At 31.4% G+C, this 26,684-nt stretch overlaps 2 protein-coding genes across 2 annotated transcripts; one reads left to right on the forward strand and one right to left on the reverse strand.

Annotated features, from left to right (window-relative positions):
* Positions 1-3,470: 3,470 nt before the first annotated feature.
* LOC134707472 (protein quiver-like) lies at positions 3,471-14,667 on the forward strand. The gene is made up of 4 exons (XM_063567232.1): positions 3,471-3,508; positions 4,946-4,999; positions 7,326-7,484; positions 12,555-14,667. Exons 2-4 carry the CDS (start codon positions 4,954-4,956, stop codon positions 12,764-12,766), a joined length of 417 nt encoding a protein of 138 aa, XP_063423302.1. The 5' UTR covers positions 3,471-3,508; positions 4,946-4,953; the 3' UTR covers positions 12,767-14,667.
* Positions 14,668-17,044: 2,377 nt separating this feature from the next.
* LOC134705200 (uncharacterized) lies at positions 17,045-23,271 on the reverse strand. Its single transcript, XM_063563961.1, has 2 exons — positions 23,226-23,271; positions 17,045-18,350 (listed from the first exon to the last, which is right to left on the reverse strand). The coding sequence occupies exon 2, from the start codon at positions 18,330-18,332 to the stop codon at positions 17,247-17,249; it is 1,086 nt and encodes a 361-aa protein (XP_063420031.1). The 5' UTR covers positions 18,333-18,350; positions 23,226-23,271; the 3' UTR covers positions 17,045-17,246.
* Between the last annotated feature and the right edge of the window lie 3,413 nt (positions 23,272-26,684).

A 26,684-nucleotide genomic window follows, 5' to 3' on the forward strand; every position in this document is an offset into this window, starting at 1 on the left:
CTCCTATATTGACATATTCATCTGAGATTTGGGGTTTTGAAAATAAAAACATTATAGAAAAAATACACTTACAGTTCTGTAAGAAAATTTTAGGAATTAGATCAAGTACGCCTACTTTTATGGTGTATGGAGAACTTGGGCGATACCCTTTAGAAATACAGATAAAATTAAAAATGCTGTGTTTCTGGAACAAACTAGTTGGAAATACAGACAAATTATCTGGTCAAATGTACAAATTATTTTTCAAATTAAATGAAAATGGCAATAGAAATATGCTCTGGATTAATTATATTAAATCTATATTTGATGAAACGGGTTATAGTGAAATATGGAATAACCAAGAATATGTAAATCCTGAATTTTTAAAAAATGTTGTAAGACAAAGATTGCACGATCAATTTATACAAAAGTGGTATTCAGATGTGTCTAATTCTTCACGAGGGGAATATTATTCTAAATTTAAGACAGAGTTTGAATTAGAAGATTATCTTTTACGGTTAAGGTGGTATGGGAGTCTAAAATAAAAATGATAGAATTTGTTCATACTTTGCCAAAATGTAGTATCTATTGATACATGTTGAAAAATATTATAAAAATGATAGGTCACCGTGCATTTTTTCAAGCTACGGGTCGTGACAAAATGACACATTTTGTATGGATTATACAGGAAAAAACACCATTTTGTGAATAGAAACTAAACGAAATGATAGAATTGTAAAATAAATTAGGAAAATATAGCTTTCAAACAATGCTTTGATAATATCAAAAGAAAAGATAGGGTCACCGTGCGTTTTTTCCGGCTAAAATACAAAGTAGGAAAATTCCATGAACAATCCAACAGAAAATGCACTATTTTAGAGTTACCTCCCCTTAAAATGACAATTTCAAAATATTTAAAAACAACCAAAAATAATCTACACTTGTACATATATTTATATTTATAAGTTATATTCTTATAAATTGGATCTTTTAAATGTAAAAACATGAAAAATCCGCATACTTGCATCAAATTTTGCTAATTTGATAGAAAATATGGACCTTAGATTCTCTGTTTTTTACAATCCAAGATGGCGAAAGACACCCATACCACCTTAAATCCTGTAAATAGAAACTATATATGTAAACTGAGAACATGCAATCTCAAATTTCCGATAGAGACGGGACGTTGGGCTGGTGTACCAAGGAATGAAAGATTGTGCAATCTCTGTAAACAAGTTGTTGGAAACGAATTCCATTATATTTTCTGCTGTAATGAATTGAAAGATATTCGAACTAAATATATAACGGGTTACTTTGTTAATGTACCCAGTGAGTCAAAAATGAATAAAATGTTGAATATAGGTAATACACAAGTTCTTACTCACCTATCATGGTTCCTCCAAAAGATTGTAAAACTCTTATAGAGTCAAACTGAAAAGTCACATTACTTCACGATCTAGTACTCTCATGATCTAGTACTCGGATGACATATTTATTTACATTCCATAACACAACACTCTACTTGCACGTGGTGGTGTGACGTACTGTAACCGAATCGAGTACACTCAAAACAAAGTTGAAGCATGAACTTGTGTATTACCTTTGAAATATGTGTTAATAATTATAATATATATACGATAATGCTACTACCTATATTTACTTTGTATATGTAATACATTTGTATAAGTTCAAATAACTTGAAATCATATAGTTTAATATATACATGTAAGATAATTTCTATACTCATTCTGTCATCTGAAATTATAATATACTATACATATGTGATGCTCCTGTAGCGCAGTTACTGCGTCTGAGTTTGATTAATAAAGTTTGAAAGTTTGAAAGTGTTGACAAGACAAATACTTAATTAAAGTCTAACAATGTATAAGTAAAGCTTAAATATTCAAACGATCAAAATTATGGGATTAAAAAGTATGAATTATAGTTAATTGAAGGAACAGGAGGAATCTTTATTGTAAAGCTATAGCAACACAGAAATATTCATTGAACCAATCAGAAAGGTGACCTAATCTACAAATCGGATTTCCAAAGAATTACACAATTTTTCAGCTAATGATATAGATTTTGTTTAATGAAAATACCTGAATTTTGTCCCATTTTGCCAAGAACAATAATATTTTGGTAAAAAAATCAATACACTATGTTAAATTGTTACATATCTTTAACACTTTGCATATTGCAGCAATTGCCTTATACATTTTTTTATATAATTTTAGACCTCAAACTCCATATCTTCATGCCGGTACCATAAGACAACTGTATTCACCAAAGTTCAAATAAAGTTGTTGTGAGCAATTATAGTACAGTCTTTAACAATGAACAAAAACCTAATACCGTTTAGCTGGCAAAAAGGCCCCGTCATGAAAAGTATGAAACAATTCAATTGAGAAAACTAACGGCTCAATTTATAACAAAATAATCTACGATAAACAAGTATGACAGACATGAATAGAACCAACGACAACCACTGAGCTACACTGTACAGGCTCCAAGTTTGAAACAGACACACAAATATTATGGCGGGGTTAAATACTGTTGAATGCACAAACTCTGCCTTAACCAAGAACACATGCTTATTCCTGAAAGAAATATAAAGAATTTGCGTGATGTTTATTAATTTTTTATATCCAATGCTTATGTAGAGAGTTTATCACGCTCTTTGCACGCTATAGAGTGTTTCCAACATAACTCTGTGGTCCGAAGTTGGCCTATTGCAAGGCACAATTTCTGTCCCCATCAATCATTCCGTCTTTTTTTTTTTAGCATTATTTCAAAATTTCCACCTTTACCTCTTTTCACCCGTACATTTTAGGTAGATATATGAAGATATGGTGTGAGTGCCAATGAGACAACTCTCCATCCAAATAACAATTTAAAAATTAAACCATTATAGGTTAAAGTACGGCCTTCAACACGGAGCCTTGGCTCACACCGAACAACAAGCTATAAAGGGCCCTTCTCTTTGTATCAATGATTAATTTGGCCACGTCTTGGACATGCATGAAACATTACCAATGAAAATTAAGCAAACAACTATCCATATTCTTTACAGTTTTGTCATATGTCATATATTTGTGATATATCGATTTTAAATCAGTGTGTATTCCTTCCCGTGATAATTGATTACTCTTGTAACTGACAACTGTAAAAGGTTTAAAGTTGACATCCAGTAAATCGAAATTTCACCATAATCTAAAACTAAGTCATTATCGGAAATAGATGTCTATTCACGAAAACTTTATACAGATGAATGCATACTATGTACCATATCGATAATCTTTACGTAAAATCAATGTTTACTCCACAAAACACACTCAAATAAAGTTCTATAAAAACACACTGATTATAATTATAGTAAAATGACAAATCGAAAATTTTATAGTAACGGGTTATTGACACTCTATTGGACAATGGTAACAGAACAAAACAATTTAAATCATTTATTTCAACACCAATATATACTGTTCGACGAAATTGAATTTAGACTGTCGGCCGTATGTTTACTGCCGTGAGTATTCTCGTTAGAGTCAATTAGTTACAGACCACATATCGTTTTTCCTTGTCTTTTTAATGACACAACTAAGCTCTCAGAGAATTCTATACCAAATCAATTCCATCTAAGAAAGCAGACGACCGCGTGCAAGATTGGAGAAATATAAGAAAGCAGACAACCGCGTGCAAGATTGGAGAAATATAATATTACTCATAGTGCAAAATAGATTTGGATTATTCCGTCCTCTGTGAAAACCGGTTATTTGGTTTTTCATGTTGTTAAATTTTATCAGAGTTTTTTGAATTCTGGATTTAAAGACAACGTGCTTAAATTCCGAAGAAATGGTTTTATATTACTATACATAAGTACTTTGCCACGTAGGATTATGAAAAATGTGACTTGAAAGAAAAGACACAAATACGTTTATATTGCAATATTTCAGCTGAATTAAGTGGATAGTTTGAAAAATTTCAAATGTAAATCATTTTAATACCGCAACGCCTCCTCATTCTTATATAATTGTGATGTCTTTAGCTGATATACCCGTTTATACATGCAAGATATTGACGGATCACAAAGACTAGAAAATATAAGTGAAACGTTCTTTTCTAGCAAAGACACCAAAGCACACGTGCTATAGTGTGACTTACTCTGTTTCGGTAAATAGAATGATATACATGCTGATGCAATCTACATTAACAGTATGAAGCGAAGCATTATCAGATATTAATCAAAATAACACATATTCAGATGAACAATGAAATTATTACTATCCGTGTGATATCAAATCAATACTGGGAGACATTCGGTTTAATTAATTTATAAATATTTATTCGCAAATCAAATTCACGATGCAAAAATAATTTATAATACATTGTGATATCATATAGGGAAAATAGTTTTTTTAATCGAACAGCTGTCAGCTTCTTACAACTACATGCTGTCTATAGGTCTATTGACTGAAACAACATATATGCTATTGTGATGTGAATATTGCTATTTGTATAATTTACAATTGGACCCATAAATATGCATCTAGATAACAGAACTGACTAACCTCGGACCATCTGTTAATCGCCCTCAATCTTATATAAATGTGATTCTTTGTGTAATTAAAAAAAAGACTTGTGTTTATGCGATTATTTCTGGATTAAATACATGTAAGATTTGAACATTAGTAATTCCGGAAACATGTACGAAAGTCCTTGGATACCGAACGTTAAGGTGGATAATTTTAGTAGATTATTTCACGCATGAATGATTTATGAATACCACTTAAATTTAAAGTGTTTACAAATTTTTGCAGAATTATGGAATGCATACAAAATATAGACACTGTTATATTTCTGTGAATTTATAAAAATTTGGAATAGCTCAAAATTGTACATATGACTTTTTAAGAAGTATCTGTGTTCAGTGTGTTGTTTATACTGTTTTCTATGTCAATTTCAGTGTTTTTAATGGTTTGCTTCGTTTTAACCAGCGATGGAATTGAAACAATTGATGGTAAGTGACTTAAATCATTAAAAATATTTATTAAAAATTTGTATAAAATGCACTGAAATTTAAACGCATTTGTATATTTCAGAAAAAAATACATTAAGCTGTTTGTCATTTGCACAATTTGTTCTCACACTGTACTCCAGATCGATTAACTTCATCTAGAGTAAATATTTGAGTGAAACCTTTTTTACCTTTATGTTTTGTTTTACTAGTGTAAGAAATTGGTGATGTCCGAAGTAAACGTTTTATTACATGGATAAGCCGTCTGCATTTCGTGTACACCCAGATTTCTTTTTTTCTCACTCGCACGTTAGAAAGAATTTCCAGACTTATCCCCTAAATGTACTTAAATAAGAGACTAGTCTGACTTTGTATCATTCATAAACTTGTACTTAAAACCTAAAGTGAGAATCAAAACTCATATAAGTCGAACTGAGACACAAAAACATTAAAACAAAAAACGAAAAGATCAAAAACATCAGTATTCAAAAACTGTAATACATGAAGACCCAACAACCACGCCACCCCCTCAACCCCCTTAAAAAGCCCCAAAAGTTGGAGCGGTAGCAGGTGCCCTAAAGTGTAAGCATATTATCCTTCTCCACATGCTGCGACGTTGTGTTAATTGTCGTGGTTAGTAAACATTCGGTGTTGTCTCATCCAAAAAAAAAATCACAATCGATGGAAAGATGAGGGAACAGACCACTTTCTTCGAGTTCGTTGCATTTCTGTCAAAAGCTTTGATTTTAGTGACGTTCATTCATGCGTTAAGGGTCATATCATCATAACTTCCATCTCATGTTAAATAATAGATTAAAAAATGATGCTATATTGCACGAATTATGCTGCTCTTTAAATGTTTTTTTTTATTGATAATTAGCACTGCTGTCATTAGGGAATTGTTATTAAGTACCAACAGAACTAACACTATTTCTACTTTATCAAGTATAATGAAGTGAAGACGCTTGATGAACTTCAAAAGTGCAGGGATACGAGTGGTCCCCTCTATTTGGTATAATTGAAGATTTTTTCCGGTGAAGGACATAACTCAAAATTGGTATATTGTATAAATATACATCATCGTTTGAATTTGAAATCTAGACCATAGAATTTGAATTTTTAAAACTCCAATTTTAGTTTCCCATTTAACTGTTATACACACATGTATTCATTGGACCTTGTATACAATACGTATTTAAAATATTATCAAATCTGCAAAAAGATGTTTCTTTTTTCCTAACTATTGCAATCCAATTATCTAGTTATACTAGAATTAATTCAATATATGTTAATGTACACGTGTACATTCTTATATGCTCCTAATGATTGTCCAAATTTATATGGATCGCTACTTATATAATCTAGATACAACATATACTCATAGTTTGATTTCTGCACTTATTTATAAGGACTTGTTCTTCATTCTTTTGTTTTTTACCCGTTTCATCAAACTCGCAATTTCGCCAATTACATTATATATATCTCTCAGAATACCTAATCTACATCAAATACAAATAAAATGTCAATACCGTTCTCAAATTAGTATCGGAAAGATTTCTTAACCGTGTATCTTCATTGTGAAGTGTATTGATTATTGATGTTGAAATATACAGGAAGGAGACTTAACTATAAGTTTCTAATACAGGATTTCTTATACATATGTACTGTTACAACGGTATTACATCTTGTGTGTTTGAACAGCGTTGAAAATCACACATTTGAAAAAGTACTAGTAATTTTATTTTTGTTAAAATTAGAATTGACGTTGATGCAAATAAACAAGATTCCTTTTGATTCTTTATAAATGGAGTGGAGAAAAAACATTGTCTTTCGGCAAATACGCTTCTGCACTTCATACAAAATGTACTTCGATCAACGCTTTCACATCCGAATCAATTTACAAAAAGAAGCATTCAATTTTTTTAATAAACTTCTTTAAATAGTAGCAATCTTGTCTTATTTAAAAAAAACATGTAGGAAAAGGACTTAAATCAACATCGCCTACAGAATTAAAAGATGAGCAAACAAACAACAGTTCACAAAACACACAACATTAATTTACCTAGACAACTCATGAAGTTCAAAGTAAGATGATCAAAATGGCTCATGAAGACAACTTTAATGAAGGTAAAAACAGCAGAATGAAGTCGACATTAAATTTGGAAGAGTATAACGTTTGTCGTGGTGTCAAGATTATGTGTGTATCATATACGCCCTATATACTAGTACATGTATACTGCTGTTAAGTGTAAGTTGTATAATTTATAATTAAATATTTACACTTAAAATTACATGGCGGCAGAACTGATCTTTTTCTTTGCTTTTTTAGTAGGGCGTTATGCCGACCCTGTCAAATGTTATGAGTGCCTATCTTACTCACATTCCAGTAATAACTATTGTGGAGATCCTTTCAACGGAAGCCATCCTAGCGTCAACCATACTCTCTGTCGTGGACAATGTGTCAAATGGGTTCGATCGCCTGTCCCTGGTAAGTATATATATTGATGTTTTGATGTGAACATTCTAGTAAGTTTGAAAATGATATAAACCATAATATGTATTAGATTTTGCTGGAATTGTTTAACCTGGGATATACGAGGTACTATAAATACATGAACTCTCCATATCATACGTGTATAACACACACAAAAAATAAAAAAAATAATTTGTTGAGTCATCGTCGATAACCAGGAGATCAATCTGATTAAAATACTGACCATGTGTCCAAGCTTTGCTTACAAGGATCTAAAAACACTCTGTCCTACGTCTGTTTTAAATGTTTTTCGGGATCCTCTGTTTTAGTCCTAATGATACGCACCTTCAAGAATGTGGAGGCAGTAATTTGATTGGCTGAGTTCATAAACATCAGAACAGAACGAAGAATGGTTTGTTGTAAGATTCTTGTCAGCAAAATTTGGACACAGGATCTGTGCATTTTAATCATTATCATATTGTAGAGAAATCTAAGTTATTCGAAAATGGTCTCCTTCCTAACCAAAAAAGAGAGCATTAGATGCGAGTTGAGTAAAGGTTATATAAAAAAAGCAACATGATGCGTTTAGTGTGCATGTAAACATGGAGAACAGTGGTAGCGATTGTCTTGTTACAATAGATTTGTCTGGCTCCCACCATCTTACTGCACGAGACTTTTCTGACACCAACTGGTTGATTACCCCAAAACCCATTAACCATTTGGTTCCCGACATATAGAAGCACTATATATAACTTAAATCACAAGCAACGTTTAACTTAGCAGAGAGATTTATAGCTGATTAATATTGATATATTAGATTAGAAAGTTCTATTTGCGTGTAATCACCATTGTAATAATGAAATGGTGTATAATTCTATCGAAGATCACCGTCTGTGTGTGATTTCGTGATGTAATATCGTTTCTACTGCCTGTCAAGATATTTTCCTAAGAGCCTTTTTGTGCTCCCTGTGAAACTAATGGAAGTGTTATTGAACACGTCAACACTTACTATGAAACGTCATAGTTAATTCAATCGAGTTTCATGAAATGGCAAGGAGTATAAATGGAGAGCCGACTCTACAGAAACATTTAGATGTTATAATTTGTCATATTAAAGATCAATAATAAGTTGCTGACAGAAAGTTGTAATGGCATTTTCATGCATACAATATAGTTAATTGATTTCCGATTGCTTTAGGTAGCTTGAGTGCATAACAGTTACATCGTGAATAAGACATTCATTCAATGACGTCACAATATAGGATATAAGTTTTGAACACTACCATTTATAGCGTCGAAATCGGAGTATTAAAATGATGATTGTCGTCAAGCGTTAACATGATGGCTTCCGGACAATGTCTTTTGAGCCATAAATATATAAATTACAGAACTTGTTTTGATAATGTTCAGTGAGTTGAGCAGCCTCAGTGGCCGAGTTGTCTAAGAATACCCGTATCTTGGCATTGCAAAAGGTCATGTTTTTCTCTGACTTTTTATGACGTCTTTACACTAAATCCATTGGATGTTAGATGTGTACGGATTGATAACTTAGTCTTAGATACATGGTTATTTTTATTAGTTGTAAGTGGCTTTGAACTAGCTGTCAGATAACTGCGAGTACTATCAGATCTGTTCCTGGTGTCTTTTTGTTGTTGGGATGTACAAGTACCCGGCCACGTTCACTTGTATTGTTGTACATCTGATGAGTTAAGCCTTTTTCAACTGATTTTTTATAGTTCGTTCTTATGTTCAACTGTTATACCACTGTCCCAGGTTAGGGGGAGGATTGGGATCCCGTTAACATGTTTAACCCCGCCACATTATGTGCCTGTCCCAAGTCAGGAGCTGTTGAAAAACTGTGTGAACGATCGACCAAAGTCCGTATTCAGAGACAAAGAGGCCATGAAATGTTTATCAACTCTTCATGATAAGTATGTTGTTGTTCCTGTGGACAAAGCTTCAAATAATATTGTCTTTGTATGTAGATCGTATTACTACGAATGTCTTGTAAAAGAATTGGGTATAACGGAGCACTCAGGTAATCCCACATACAAAGACATATCATTTGACAAGGATGAGATTTTAGCAAATCATAAGTCCTTCATGGCTTCAATAAACATTACATTGAACACCAAATCGGAGGACTTACCTTGTTTGTATTGGATACCAAAGCTTCATAAAATTCCGTACAAGCAACGGTATATTGCTGGCTCATCTTCATGTTCAACTAAAGAATTGTCCATTAGATTGACTAAAATTCTGTCCGCAGTGAAAGAGGGTCTTCAGAAATACTGTGAAACTGTTTACTCGCGTAGTGGTATTAACCATATGTGGATTCTTAAAAATTATAAAGAACTTCTAGACAATTTTAAATCTCGGTCTTTTTCTGAAATTAGTTTCATCAAAACTTTTGATATTTCAACCCTGTATACCACCATTCACCATGTAAAATTGAAAAATCGCCTAAAAGAAATTATCCACAATGCCTTTCAACATAAAAATGGTAGCATACGCTATAAATTTATTACTTTGGGATTTCATAAGGCATATTTCGTTAATAGTGACAAACAAAAAGGTAAACCATGCTACACAGAAGAACAAGTGGTCAGTATGCTGGAGTATCTTATCGACAACATATTTGTTGAGTTTGGAGGTAGACTTTTCAGACAAATTGTCGGCATTCCTATGGGAACAAACTGTGCGCCTCTTCTTGCTGACCTCTTCTTATTTTCATATGAATCTGAGTTCCTCCAGACACTTGTCAAAAACAAGAGGATCAAAGAAGCCAGATTATTTAATTTCACTTTCAGATATATTGATGATGTTCTTTCCATAAACAATCCGAACTTTTCTGATTGGGTTCCATTGATATATCCCCCAGAACTAGAGATTAAAGAAACTACAGACACAGCTTCCTCCGCCTCATTTTTAGACTAATATCTCGAATTTGACTTACACAGTTATCTCAGTACCAGAATCTATGACAAACGAGACGATTTTAATTTTGAAATTATAAATTTCCCCCACCTTAGTAGCAATATACCAACTTCACCTGCATATGGTATATATATTTCCCAGAAAGTTGATGAACCAGGGATATATCAAAGAACGTCTCGTCCTTTTTCTAAAAAAGTTCATCGGAAGGTATCAAGACCTTGTTGATAAATATTCCGTATCAACTTCTCAAATAATACACGATGGTCTTGATGTATAGATTCTGCGTACTGATGTTGTTTATCATCTTAACAACATGTTTTATTGTTCTTTCATTTGTCTTTGTTATATTATTAATATTACTTTTACTGTTGAATGGTTTAATGTGATATCAGTTTGACGTGGCTCGGTACTTATACATCTCGTCAATGTGTTTGTATTGGTTTTCATTTTTTTGTGGTTTGTTTTGTATATACGACTTTTTGTATTTCTTTTGTTCTTATTACGTGACTCTGTAATTTAAAAGATCCCGTCAATATGATATATCTATTATGAATTACTATATACGTTAAACCACAAACGTCAAAATCATTCAATCGCGTAGTGGTATTAACTATTTTTGGATTCTCATAAATTCTACCTATACTCCTTTTGGACTAGTTTGAATATCGGTCTATTTCTGTAATTTATTCTTACATACTTTTGATTTTTTAACCCTGTATGCTTACATTGCCTATGTATATTTTAAAACTGTTTGTATGCACATTGAACGACAAATTTATGTGACGTATAAAATTTTCTAACGTCAGACACTCAAATCAATTAATGTGTTCGTAGATAGAAGATGTTTTTGTGTTCGGTTAAATTGTCCCCTTTTAAAATTGTTATACGATGATGACTGATGTACCCATATTTTGACTATTTTATTAATTGTGACTGTTTATTTAACGCATCATGTAAATATAACGGAATTTGATGAGACTGTTATTAAAGTGAGAGGGTTAGCGCTATAGAACCAGGTTTAATCCACCATTTTCTACATTTGAAAATGCCTGTACCAAGTCAGGAATATGACAGTTCTTGTCCATTCGTTTTTGATGCGTTTTGTTATTTGATTTTGCCATGTGATTATGGACTTTCCTAATTGATTTTCCTCTGAGTTCAGTATTTTTGTGATTTTACTTTTTGTTTATGTGTTACATTTTTGATTTTCGTTCATTTTTTTTAATATAAATAATGCCGTTAGTTATTTCGTTTGAATTGTTTTACATTGTCATTTCAGGGCCTTTTACAGCTGACTATGTGATATGGGCTTTGCTCATTGTTGAAGGCCGTACGGTGATCTGTAGTTGTTAATTTCTCTGTCATTTTGGTCTCTTGAGGACAGTTGTCTCGTTGTTGATCATACCACATCTTCTTTTTTATAAGAAGTCAGTCTACTGTTAACACTCAGGTTGTGAGTTCAAATCCCACACGACTGCAATTAACTGACTAGGATTGTTAATTTGAAGATTGAAGGTCGTTGGTTCTCTCCGTGCAAAACGGCTTCCTCCACCAATAAAATCGACCGCCATGAAATACCATAAGAAAGCTGAAAGTTGTGTTAAACGCAAATCAGACAATTAATCGATCCAATGAGGTCCTCTTTATTTTTTTAAGGAACAAGGTCAAAATTCCAAAAAGTTGGTTCGTTTGTTCACCCATCCGTTCGTTCGTCTGACCCGCTGCAGGTTAAAGTGTTTGATAAAGTTGGAGTCCAATGAACTTGACACTTATTAAACATGATGTTTGGAAATTGTGGGGTTTTTCAGATAATATATTTGGAACAGTATGTCAGACTTGTCATTCTACTCTATCTTACATGAATATGTTCCAATTCGAATGAATAGAATAAACAGCAGTGCACATTTCTTGTGATCTACCTGATGTGTTTTTCAAGGTAGAGAATAAAATATAACTTATTGTAACCTTTCACACAAGAGGGTATACATTGAATGTTTTCGTTAAGATTACGAAGAGCATGCGACTAGAGTCAATTCGGCAGTTTTTTCATATCTTAATATGAAAAATAGACAATCTGGCAGAAATCGAATTTTCAATGGAGTTTTATTATAGATCTTATTTTGTATATTTTTTTTTATATTATTCCAGGTGTGTACAGATATCAACGCACTTGCTCAGATAACCTGCGAATTTTAATGACTATTCATTTAGTATGTATGGAAGAATCAAGACCTGGTACGGGACGAATTTGTTTTTGTGAGAAAAATGACTGTAACGTAGCGAACAGTATTAGAAAAGGAAACATATTATTTATATCAACTGTTACATTGTTATGGATAATTGTATCATATGTCTTATAATGCTCAATTGAAAATGTATACACGTTATTATTATTGATATTATACACTCAATGTGTACTATGATGTTCATCGAATATGCATTAAAACATGCCACTAGACACTTTAATAGCAAGTCACAAATCACAATTCGGTTTTTTAAAACTGTTATTTCAAGCATAGTTAATACTAACGGACATTTTTTTCTGCATAAATCTCAACCACTGTATACTTAACTGTCGAAACACGTCTTCCAATAGGTATCTGACGATTCAAGCCAAAAATCCTACCAAGATGTTCCCATTACAATCATTATGTATCTGCTTTTTTGCCGGATTGAAACGTGCAATGTTTTCTTCTTTCAAATGAATGTTTTTTTAACAAAAGTAAAATTGTGTGTGTGTAGTATTTTTCTTTATGTGATCCTTATACAGGTCTATTTTTTAGCAAATGTTTTATAATAAAGATTAAAATACGGTTATATAAGAGGTTTGGATTGAATGATTTATACAATAAATATAACTGCAACTATTGGGCATTGACAATCACATGTAACTGACAGTTTTCGTCGTTGTACTAGTATATAATATTTATATATTCTGTATGGTATATACTGTGAGAATTTAATAATGATGTATGGGTTTTGTTCCGTTGATAATTACATACATTGAAAAAAAAATTCATGCTATAATAAATGATTATTTTTTCATCAGCATCAGTAAATTAATAAATCATAAGAATACTAGGCGAGGTTTGATACTTATATGGGGACACTTCCTAATGTTTGTCCGGATGGTTTCCAAAATGGATTTGTACTTTGTTTTTTAAGTTCAAGTTGTAGCCTATAAAGTATCAATAATGCTTCCTGTTTTTCAACGCTTATGTTGAATCAATACATGTAGTACAAGCTATAGAGAAAATAACAAGAACAGTGTCGCCCTTAAAGTTTGATTATTGTTTGAATTATGAAACATTGTCCAATAGTGGCTTAGTTCTAATTGTATAATAAAGTTTTAATTAATCATCAGTCTAATTCCTTTCATTGAATTTATCAATCTATTATTATGAATATTCAATTCATATTAAACACTAGTCAATATATTCATGATGAGCTATAATACTTTCATAGTTAAATTGTTATTTGTAATATTCAAGTTGATAATACCAAACATAACAGATTTTATTATACGTAAATATGTTGGTTACAAGTATTAATTTTATAAATATTTAATCAGTTTTCAGCATGTTCAGAATATGTAATAATTATCATATTGACAGTTAGATACCATGAATTTATGAATCAAGTCGCACTGGAGCATTAAATTTTATTTTTTTGAATAACTTGGTACACACTATACTGAGACATTTTTATATCAAAAATATCTCAAACATATTTAACAATTGCCGATCTCACACAAGATTAGAGAATATACTTCAAAAAGCGGGATATTATTATTCTCTATTGTTATTTATTAATAGATAGAAACGAAGATTTATTAAATATAAGACACTTCAATTTCCAATTTGCAATTAGCATGTTCAATCTGTTTGTAAAGCAATGCTATCGAAAAAAGATATAAAAAGGGTCAAACTAGCTTAGCTGAATTTGTTGTTTTTTTTAATTTTATTTCTGAAATTTCACAATTGTTTAATGTCATTTGCGTTTCTATACCTTTGCATAGAAATAAAGTTGAAGCGAATTTATCTACTTTTTTAATGTTTCAGTTTAGACACTTATATTTATATATATTGCATTTTTATCAAAGTTAAGTAAAACATATGGTTACGGATTCAACATCAAAAAGTTTTACAATGCTTATTGTATAAGCATATTTTTTTCATGGCGATCACTTACACCTGTACAAATGTATATTAAGGAACATTATTTACGTTATTGAAACAATAAAATGTTAGATTAATCGAAATAGGTATTTGCATATTTACAAGGCCCAAATGTTTATTAATCATTATAGACATACAGTTGACATCTATCAATTAATATGAATTATCAATTTGTGAAAAAAATTATCAAGACATATTTCTCGAAAGTTTTAAGACTACCAGTATGACCTTGGTGAATGTTGTTGATAATTTTTGCCACAATCCCTATATATATAGACCTTGAGCGTATGTTTCAAGCCAGGATACACCTGGTTTAACGGTGGATGTTTTAATACAACTGCCATTATGTTCAGTTTCTGTAACACCCACTTTAAAACTATCTGGTTTAGTAACGCTGGTATTTAGTTGTATTCGCCGACTGCCTGGGTACGGGTAAGTTTTTTTTTAGGTTTTATTTTGGTATTTCATGATGGTGAATCGTCCTTAATTTTTGGTTGGAACTAGTAAAGTTATCATCACATGCAATGCAACATTTGAAATGAACTAATTATGCTATGTTGTGGTTACGCGAATCTACCTTATCTGTAAAGCTCGTGACAACAGAATGACCGATGTGTCACCTCGGATTGTTTTATCGACGAGGAAAAGCATGAGGGATTCGGTTTGTTAGTGAACAATATGGTTGATCTACAACACGCAACCAAGCTTTTCCAAAAGATAAATTCAACTTTACCGATTAGGACCCTCAGCTCAATTTTTCTTATAATCATAAGCTCCTTTAAGGATATCGGTAAACGAAACACAATTCCTAGCAATGCAGATCTTATCAAGTGGGGTATACACCATATGCTGTTTACATATATAAACAGAAGTTCAAACATTCATCAACCGCCCCTAGCTAACAATGTCAAAGTAAGCCAAGATACTGGACAAATCTAACTGCATTTGTTGTATCATTTGTTTGAAAACTCAATGACATATAGAAGTTTTAATCCACCATTTTCTACATATAAAATGCGTGTACAAAGTCAGGAATAAAACAGTAGTATCCATTCGTTTAATTTGTATGTGCTTTTGATTTTGCCATCAAATTAGGGACTTTCGGTTTTGAATTTTCCTCGTAGTTTGGTATTTTTTGGGATTTAACTTTTTTCTATTGTTTTCTATCAGGATATAAAAAGTGATAGAATGGTCAACCATATTTCTTTTTCTTTTTCATTTTTTTTTTTATCTAGGAATGCTCTGGACTAAAAATTAAAAGATCGGTACGTCTTCAAGCCTTATTACATACATACAAGTACTATAAAGTGATCTTAGACTATAAGACTTGAAGAAAAAACAAATACAATCTGTTTTTGGTAAAAGAAGATTTTCAACAGTTTATTACAAAACATTCTGACACATGTAAGGTACTTGACACTGAGATATCAATCGATACAGTTTGTGTACAGTAACATTGGAACCTGTTCTAAATAATCATGACACACAAAATACAACATAATAATTAACAAAAATAAAGTTTACTGCAATCATTCACTTAAGGATTATGTACCCTTGTGTTGATTCAATTCTAAACATGCGGATATTTTATAGGAAATCCACAGCCTTTATTCTGGTACTTTCATATTTAGCAAATTGATGACTGAAAGATAAAGGAGTATTGCATGCAGTGGTAGCACTGATTTCCTTTAAACAAGTTTATTAATGTAGTTTTTGTTTAAACAAATAAAAATATGGACCAAATCAAGTACACCTTTTAGTGTGCGCTGGACTTTAGTGACTTCAGCACGAGGTATTTTGGAATTTATAGGTCGGTTATAACTTTTTGTTAAAAAATAAACACTATTACATCATAGAAAAGCATGTGAGTAATCTATGTTTCAATCTCTGTATTTAAAGCTGAGGATTTTCTATAAAAATCTTGGTTTAGTTGCCACAAAGTACTCGTTGTCTATTAAATGCAATGAAACAGTTACTATAAATTGTTATGCATCAAGTTTTCCCTTAGTATATGTATAATACGGCCTATCTCTATTATTCATCATATCAGTAGTTATGATAATTTGCAGTTTGAAGTTTGAAAAGGTCGTACATAAATGGCTACAGAAGGGGTGATAAACCTTGAACATAGAAAAGGCTTTTTTAGTAATAAAATATTGACAATATTTTGAATTAATATATCACAGAGAAATTGAAAACAAAACTCAAATATCGATAATATTACAACTGGTATTTCTTGTATGATAGATTGTTCAAGTATTTTTACCTCTTTGCCATTCAAGTCAACAGTACCCTTTCGCAAATAATGTATATGTACATGAAATTAGATCTAATCATAAAACTATTTAACTCTCAATCTAAGTATTTGTGCATCCCATTAATATATAAATATCTATCCTAACATTAATACTAAGTAAAAGACAAATAAGCATGAAATTTAATCAACAAAATTGTTTTCATTCAACAATACAATGATGTAATTGAAAATAAAATGCAAGATTACAGTTTTCCTGCATGATTCCTCTTTTCCCAATTCGAACGAGTTACACCAAAATCACAGTCAAGTTTCTCTTTATTTCAAAATAGTATACAATAACGATGGCTATAAATATGCTGGAGATTGTAAAAAAACTAAACTCTCATTATACACCCGAATCTATTTTTATTTACTTGTGCAATGAATCCGACTTAAAAAGGTGCACAAGACATGAACCACTTTCTTAACAGTATTTCTAAACGGCATATACAGCCAGCTGAACATAAATAATGTAACTGGAGTGTTGGAAAGCATTAAAACATTAGTAATTATTGTTAAATATTGAGTAAAGTTTAAAAACGTTGATTCTTCAGAAATAGTTTGAATCAAAGGAAATATTATAGTCGGTGCAGACGAGATCACATAGAATGCTGTAACTGCTGTTGTTATAATTGATATTCTTTCCAAAGAAGAAACGATATTAGATTTAGTTATTTTATTATTCTTCCTAAATTTCATCTGTTGTCTTAATTTTCGAATCGTCAAGATGCTTAAAACAACAAAAAATAAAACAGGTAGGAAACCAGAAAACACAATTTCTGAAATATGAAGAACTTTATATCCGAATTCATTTCTCTTATTTTTGCTTGAAAAAGAGGAAGCATCCCTGCAAACAGCGATCACTTCTCCACTTTGTTTATCAAGATGAAAAACCTTTTCAAAATCTAAGAAAAGAAAACGAAAGACAGCAAAAACAAAAGATAAGAAAAACATTATAGTTACATAAGTTGCAACTTTGATGTTAGTAAAATAGCTTTTGTAAGTGAACGGCTTTTCCAAAATTATGTATTTCTGACATGATTGTAAAACTTTTAACCATTGGGAAAATGAAAATATAAATCCTGGCATTAAAGTAGCCCCGATCTCAAACACATAGCAGCATTCATACTGAACGTAATTCTCTTTTAGAGATAAAGCTGATATTAAAGTTATGTCTTGTATTACAAAGCAAACAAGATCGAGGCTTGTATATATCGCCATAATACCACTCTTCTTCATAAAGTCGTCAGACTTTAGTGATCGAAGCAAAATTATTTGCCAGGTTATAAAAATGACGAGCAGAATTGGCAGGATATACAGGTAGTACTTCTTCGATAACTCATCAGTTGACCTTTTTGGAGAAAAATACAGCACTTCCATAAATGCAGTTCCTTCTTGAGCAACCACGTGACTGAAGCCATTCAAAAAGTCCATTATTCTATTGGGTGTCATCGTATCTTTCCGTTTAAGCTGAAAAATATTTTAAAATTTAAACGAAGTCGTCATCTGAACCATTAATCGACAATTTTAAACAGGGTTCACGTGTTTGATAAAGTCAGCTGCAATTTGCATGAAAACTTTGTTCAAAATGGAGAATTTAAAAACGCTCAAACTAATCAATATAAGACTGTCATACACGGTGCATTACATTTACGCCAAAAAAATCATTACTTTTGCGCACAGCTTTTAATTTCATTCGCGCTCAATTATTTTACAGGCAAACTCAGGTAATAATTATAAATGTAAATTGTATGTATTCAAAAAGTATTCATTTAGAGATTGCATTTATGTAAATATTGACAATACAATTGCCCATAGGAACTTTTTTTCGGCTAAAACGGTATCACTTTTACTATTTTTTTCAGATGAATCAGACAACCCATTGTTGGGTTGCTGCCCCTAAATTGGTAACTTTAAGGAAATTTTACTGTTTTTGGTTATTATCTTGAATATAATTATAGATGGAGATAAACTGTAAACAGCAATAATGTTCAGCAAAGTAAGATTTACAAATAAGCCAAAATGGTCAGTTGACCCCTTTAGGAGTTATTATCCTTTATAGTAAATTTTCAACCATTTTTCGTAAATATCCATGATCTTTTACAAAAATCTTCTCCTCTGAAACTACCGGGCCAAATTAATCCAAACTTGGCCACAGTCATCATTGATGTATCTAGTTTAAAGTATGTGTTTGTTTACCCAGCCAACCATCGTAGATGGCCGCCATGGCTAAAAATAGAACATAGGGGTAAAATGCAGTTTTTGGCTTATAACTCAAAAACCAAAGCATTTAGGAGCAAATCTGACAAGGTGTAAAATTGTTTATCTGGTCAAGATCTATCTACCCTAAAATTTTAAGATGAATGGGACTACTCGTTGTTAGAGTGCTGCCCCTAAATTGGTAATTTTAAGGAAATTTTGCTGTTTTGGGTTATTATCTTGATTATAATTATAGATAGAGATAAACTGTAAACAGCAATAATGTACAGCAATTTAAGACTAAAAAATAATTCAAAATGACCAAAATGTTCAATTGACCCCTTAAGAAGTTATTGTCCTTTATAACCAATTTTTAACAATTTTCATAAAATTTGTAAATTTTTACTAACATTTTCCACTGAAACTACACGGACAAGTTCATTATAGATAGAGATAATTGTAAGCAGCAAGCATTTTCAGTAAAGTAAGATGTACAAACACATCACAATCACCTAAACACAATTTTGTCATGAACTGTCTGCTTCCTTTGTTTAATTCACATATAGACATATACCAAGGTGAGCGACACAGGCTCTTTAGAGCCTCTAGTTTTACATAAATAAGGCCGTTCGTTTTCTCGTTAGACTTGTTTTACATTGTCTTATCGGGGCCTTTTATAGCTGGCTATGCAGTATGGGCTTTGCTGATTGTTGATGGCCGTACGGTGACCTATAGTTGTTAATGCCATTTTGGTCTTTTTGTGGATAGTTGTCTCATTGGCAATCATACCACATTTTCTTTTTTATATTATCCTAGAATTGAAAGCTCATATGCACTTAAACTTTTTCAAAGGTCAAAATATAGGGCTTTGCGGCATATTTTCAATGTTACTTTATATTCCCTGAACTTTTCAGATTTTAAACTAACACTAATTTATTAGCTACCCCTACCTCGAATGAAGGGTTACAGATTAAATGTAAACAATATGCACATGTATATTTACTGGTAACCATCCCACGTTATGTTTCTATGGAAGACAAAGAACATGACTGGGAACCAGTATGTAAACACAATTTATTTTCTATGAATATTGTAAATCTCTCCAAAAGAGGCGTGGTTTGAGAAACAGCTGTATTTACAAAGTGCAACCTATAGTACCCCTTTTGTTAACCTAAGTGCCTTGCTCGCCAACGAGAAGGAAAAGGAGGGGACTCTTACATGATTACTATGTTTTATTATTCACGAACACCATGTCCTGGAAATATATACAGTTGATATTGTAAACGTTCCGATTATTCCTGTAGGTACATGATGCATATTTAAAGACAATTTGTTTAAGAAAATAAATGTATTCAAATACTCGGAATTCCTCCATATCATTTGTTCATGTCTACGTATAACTACTGGTGTTACCTCTTAGTCCTCTTAGTTTGGTGGTTTTGAAATTTTAAAATTTTATCTCAAAACACAAAAATACATCGATATAACTTAATAAGTATTTCTTTCGAATTAATATGAAATACATATAATTTGAGAATTTAAAATGTGTTAAAAACTAATAAATATCGAAATATTTATCATAAATAAACTTTATATTTACCTGTATTACCTGTAAAATGAATGCGAGTAAAAGAAATCAAAAACTGACACACATGCGCGCAAGTCAGAAGTAAACTTAATGATGTTGAATAATAATTACCCTTATAAATTAAACTCTTTGCCTGGTTTCTAAGGAGGTTATTTATTAAATTTTCGCAAGTTTGATACATGGTTAAAAATAAAAATAATTTTTGGTTCTAAAAAGTGTTGATATTTATGTAATCGTTTCTCCAAATAAAGAAAACAACACATGAATTTCGTGCGTGCTCCACGCTTTTCTAGATTTACCTTCACCAAGAATGCATTTTAAGTCGAATATTTGAAAGCCAATGATGTATAAGAACCATAACAGTTGAAGAGAAAAATAACTAAAAAAAACATAAAAATAGCCTATTTCATATAAAGCCAGCTTTGTCTGAGGAAGTTGAAACTTTTGTTTCTCTATAATTTCAAAATGTAGAAACAAATAACATTAGAAAGGTTTGTTATAAATCATATCAGTACCAAATAACTTACTACTGAGCTGATGATACCATTGGGGATTGCTAGTGCTCCAGAGGTATCAACTTAGTGTTGTGAATACAACAACAAGACCTTTTGAACTTCATGCGACAGAAGCCCTTATTAGAGAGTTCAGAAAAGTTTAATTTGAAAACTAGTGGGAACAGCTTAAATAATAATAGTAAGTGTATCTTTATAATGCTCTTACAAATATGCAAATAACAAGTTTAGGCCTAGGTCAAACAGAAGGTTGTGCAAAATTGTTAGATGAAGTAAAATTTAATATATTTTGTACCAGTATGAAAAATGTGTATAAAAAGAACGATAACTTAGCGACATAATAAAACACTTGTATCATAATAATTGACTGAAATGCTTAATATAGGGCATGGTAATTACGTTGACCGCTTAATAAATATATCTTTCATATGAGTTGATAACTTGTTTCTACTCCTCTACAAAGTGTACAGGACTAATGATAGAGTGACTATTTTATCATCCAAATTTGTTTGTGTCCTTCATATTTGATTGAATACCATATATGTGGCAGGATTTATTCATAATACTACATTTATATATTAAGATGAACTAAAAGATATAAACCTAAACTATTGATATGTTTGGGATAAATTCATTGTGGGAATTTAGTATTGATCTAAGTCTTCTAATGTTATATCTACTAAAAATAAAAACACGAAAACATAACAGAATTTTCATAGAATATAAAAAATAGAATTTCTAATCACGAGACAGCAGAATGTTTCCATTTGTTGTTCTTAATTAAGTAACTTTACCCTTCATTGAAATTCTAAAACCGTCTAAAATAGTTGAAATGTATACATTCCCTAACCGAATATTAATAGAGGAGTTTTCAACTTTCAAATTGAGAGATAACTGTATTGTTTTTGAAGTTTTAAGGACGTCCATCGGTAGTTTTACTGTCGCAAATTTAGTTTACCTGGCGATGCGTAGCGGAGACAGGTAAACGGGTATTTGCGACAGTAAAACTACCGATGGACGTCTACAAAGCTTCAAATAAAATACAGCTATCTCTATTCTAATACAAAACAAGTTCATAATTAAATTTCAATCATTATTTCAGTGTAAAATCTTTATTAAAGGAAATTCCGCGAAAAGATGTTATCTTCTTTGGTCCCTACACTAGGTGACGTCATAGGTTTTAGATTTTTAGGTACAACATGTGAGTTTTTGGCTGATTATTGTAGAAATTACATGTCAATACATTCAGCAATTCAAAATGTCGGTTTCCTTAGTTAGAGACAAGGAAATAGAGAATTTTACGCTAACTGTCATCCAATCAGAACCATTGAAACAAAATAATTGCATTAGAATATGTTATAGAGGACGAACACAATCAAACAATATCATTAAGGGCATACGATACAGTTTTGATCCTGTATTTACAGTTTGATGAAAATTTCAATGTAGGCCATTTTTCGCCTGATTAATTCAAATATGTAATAAAAAAATATACCTTCATGTGCTACTTTTTGAGTAAAATGAGGTCGACATTTTGTATTTTTGCTCGAAATTCAGATTTGTGGCCGTAATTTGTTTTTCCAAAGAAAGACATAACTTTTTTGTTATAAAAGATAAACACAAATTGTTGTTTGTTAAATAATCGGTAATTTCTGTATTTTATAAATATCCTAAAAAATATGCATTTTTTTATTCAGAAATAACTCATACTTATCAAAATGTTCATGAATTGAGGAAACAACGTCATTTTTTACTGCATGTTTATCAAAATTAAAAAAAATCCTCTATTTACAGTTTTATAAAATTTGAGTCACAAAATCTCCCTGCAAAATGAAACAAAATGCCGTTTTGAAAAATAGGGGTCCATGAACTCGTTTTCAAATTAAAACAGTTTGAATGATAAAAATCGGTTGAAAAATGCATCTTTTCCCGATATGTCACAGTATGACGTCGCGAAAATAACGAATTACGTTAGCAACGTCATTACCTTCCCTGTAACTGTATCGTATGCCCTTAAGAGTGCTAAAATAATGACGCAGAACTTACCTTACTGGATAACCGCTCTTTACTGTTTATGGATATACAACGAGAAACAAACACACTGTGTGCATACATTTTGCGCTCACTCCGTTTTCTTTTATATCAGTTTGTAATTTGACCAGCAAGAAAGATTAAAACAAACCCACCCGGATTAGTTAAGTGTTATTGGATGAATCACGTTTTCCTGTGAATTCTATCAAAACGATCGTTTTTCTTACCATCACCTGATGGAGGTGATAAAGCTGATTGAGGTGGGACTCTATAGTATTATATTACTTTAAATATTACAGGCATCGAATCCAGGTCGTGTATTTTGTTTTATACAATGCGTTTTCTTTAGATGATGCTATACAAATATCCTCAGTGATTTATATAATCTTGCATGTTAAGTTATGGGCATAGAAAACCCTAAAAGAGAGAACCGAATACAAGATAATATCTATACGTTTTAGAAACCAAAATGTGCACTAATGGTATGACACGAGCTCATTAGATAAAGTGCGGAGTTGTTTCCTAAAAAAAAAGGCTATATAACCACTTTAGAGATAAAAATTGAGGCATTATTGTAATCTGAGAACCATCATCTTATTTAACCATTGTAATGAAATAGCAAGCACAAACATATGAACCCACTTGCTCTAATTGACCTTTCTCTTGAAAATCGCTAAAGCGAAGCCGTGTTCTGTCAACATGATCCTATGGTAATTCTTGTATTTTTCAAATATTGTCTCGTGCTCATAAACCCAAAAATGCATACAACTGATACCAATACCAAAATATAACATAAAAACATATCCACAGTCTGGTAATAATGGGTTGGAGAGGCGAATCAAGAACCTCATCAACCCAAACAGTAAATATATATTGCCTGACCAAATATAGCTCTTAAAACAACCACAACTTGGATATTGAAAGAATGGGATGTATCACATGTACTTCCGCCAAAGATATCAACCAATGAGATTGTATCCATATCCTCAGTTATTGATATAATATTGCATCCAGTTCATGTTAAGGTATGGTCATAGAAAACTCTATAGACCATACAATATATTTGCAGGCAAATCTCAAATTACACCACTAGCAAGACTTTCCCTATGAATAGTATTCCCAAAACTGAAAAGAAAAATATCTTAAACACTTTAATTAAATATTATTCCTTAATTACGTTACAACGCTACAAAACTTTTCAAGATACGTGTACACTGTTCTTTATAAAAAGTTTCATAATTCAATGAATTCGCATGAATTTGATCACATACACACTTATATCAAAATGAACATTGTCATTATCTTAATAACATCTTCAGCATGTGGAAAGCTTGTTGTAAGCAAAGGGACTTCACCTCCAAGAGTCAACTATGCTGACTTTTTCTTACTTTACTGTTGTTGAACCAACCACACTCATTACTTCCTAATCAGGAACATTGACAATTGTATTTCTACTCTATTCTTCACAACCCTGCTGAAAACAAATTAACCAATTACAACTTGTTTATTTGTACTTAAGATAGCATTAGTCACACTTTGCGAATGAAAAATACCTTCGCATACAATCTACGTGGAAAACCACCAGGGCATCAGTGTCCATCGAACTGTAGACAAAGAAATTTAAATCAAAAAATTTAACCATACATTAAATTTTAGTATACATTGGTACTAGTATTCAAAATCATTCAACTTTATATTCATTAAATAAAACAAAACAAAAATATTGCAACAATTATTTAATCTCCCAAGACAAACAGATTTTTGTGACATATTTAAACACATCAATGAAATATATACACATCCTGAGACTACTATAACACAGTATTATATTAATCTCAGACACATCCAATAGTAAACATAATATAATTAGTGACAAATTATTAGAATTTTTAAACTTTTAAATAGGTTCATTTGAACATAAAGCTGTTTCCATCACACCGTATCAATCCTAAACCAATATAATCCCCCGAGCAGAGCTCTTGTGATTATATTGATGTCTCGGGTTGATACGAATGCGATATTGAAAACGGCATATGATATTCTCTACATATATCTTTTCTATATTTTTATAAATTTAGATCGTTCAGTGCTGTGTATTTGGTATTTTTATTGACGTAATCGTTTTTGTACGATCATAACTGTCGTTACGGTTAAAGCTTTAGAAGTGTGCTAGTTCATATTGCATTTTACAAAAGATTCAGTACCCAAATGACGTTTTAGGAGGACTGGAAAGCAATTATTGATATGGGGAAATTTTAAAGATTTATAGATATAAGAAGATGGTACATGAGTTAAATGAGACAACTTTCCATCAAAGTACTAATTTGTTTCAAGTAAACAATTATAGATCAAAGTAGGCATTAATAAACACTGAGCCTTGGCTCACAGCGAGCACCACGCTATATAGGAATCAAACATTTCTAGTGTTAAACCATTCAAACAGGAAAACCAATGGTCTAATTTGTATAAAAAAGGAGATTCAAAAGTACAGGTCAGATTTTGTAGAATCAATCTGAACGAGGACAGTATGATTCATCTTTGTTACATTTTAGATTCATTGTTATCAATAAAGAAAGTCTTCCATGCGTGCGTTGCGAGCATATCAGATATATATTATTACGGTGCGTTCATTATTAAATTTGCTATAAAATGTTATATATGTGAACAATAATTTTGATACTTAGCTATTTGATTTCGACATTGTTTATTAAACCCCATCCGTACTGGCATTTTCAAATTTTGAAAATTGTGGATTAAACCTGGTTTTAAAGCGCTTAACCTCTCACGTGTATGACATTGTCATCAAATTCTGTCATATATTTACAACGATGCATGAAATAAACAGACATAATATGCAAAATTGTCAAAATATGGGTACAGCAGTCAAATATTAATAGTAATAAGTACTAATATTGATATAACAAAAACACAGCTATGATATTTAAAAGTAACGCATTGATATTAGAACTAATAGCATTTATATATTTATGTATATAAGAAAAACACAGCACTTCAAATTTTACACGAACAAAACGTTTGCTTCTAACTCACTTCTGAATGTATATTTAGACTCAGTTGTTGTTTATATTTGAACAATAATTTTTAAAGTTAGTTTTTTCTAAATTTTTCGTTGTCGAAAACAACATTTTCCTTATGGAATGTCTGTATATTTAAAATTGATATTAAGCAATATCGCTATGTGATATAAAAAAAAAGATTTTATCGATCCGCTTCTTCCATAGACTGAAAAAGTAAAACCAAGAGCTAAATCGAACGAAAACAACTGTCATGTAACTGATTTGGCAAATGCATTTCCTTATAAAGAAAATGGTGGATTAAACCGGGTTTTAGAGCTAGTTAAATCTCTCACTTGTAAGGCAATCGCATAAAATTCTATCATATCGACAATGTGCTAACTAGAAAAAACCTGAATTCATAATAGGTAAAAATGTCAAAATAGGGGTGCAGTAGTTA

This window comes from Mytilus trossulus, chromosome 2 (assembly GCF_036588685.1).
Source record: "Mytilus trossulus isolate FHL-02 chromosome 2, PNRI_Mtr1.1.1.hap1, whole genome shotgun sequence".
NCBI classification, from domain to species: domain Eukaryota; kingdom Metazoa; phylum Mollusca; class Bivalvia; order Mytilida; family Mytilidae; genus Mytilus; species Mytilus trossulus.

Coding starts and splice junctions, on each gene's coding strand:
- LOC134707472 (XM_063567232.1), top strand. CDS start 4,954: ATGGTTTGCTTCGTTTTAACCAGCGATGGAATTGAAACAATTGATG. Junction 5,000..7,325: donor TGGAATTGAAACAATTGATG/GTAAGTGACTTA, acceptor TTGCTTTTTTAG/TAGGGCGTTATGCCGACCCT. Junction 7,485..12,554: donor GGTTCGATCGCCTGTCCCTG/GTAAGTATATAT, acceptor ATATTATTCCAG/GTGTGTACAGATATCAACGC.
- LOC134705200 (XM_063563961.1), bottom strand. CDS start 18,332: ATGACACCCAATAGAATAATGGACTTTTTGAATGGCTTCAGTCACGTG.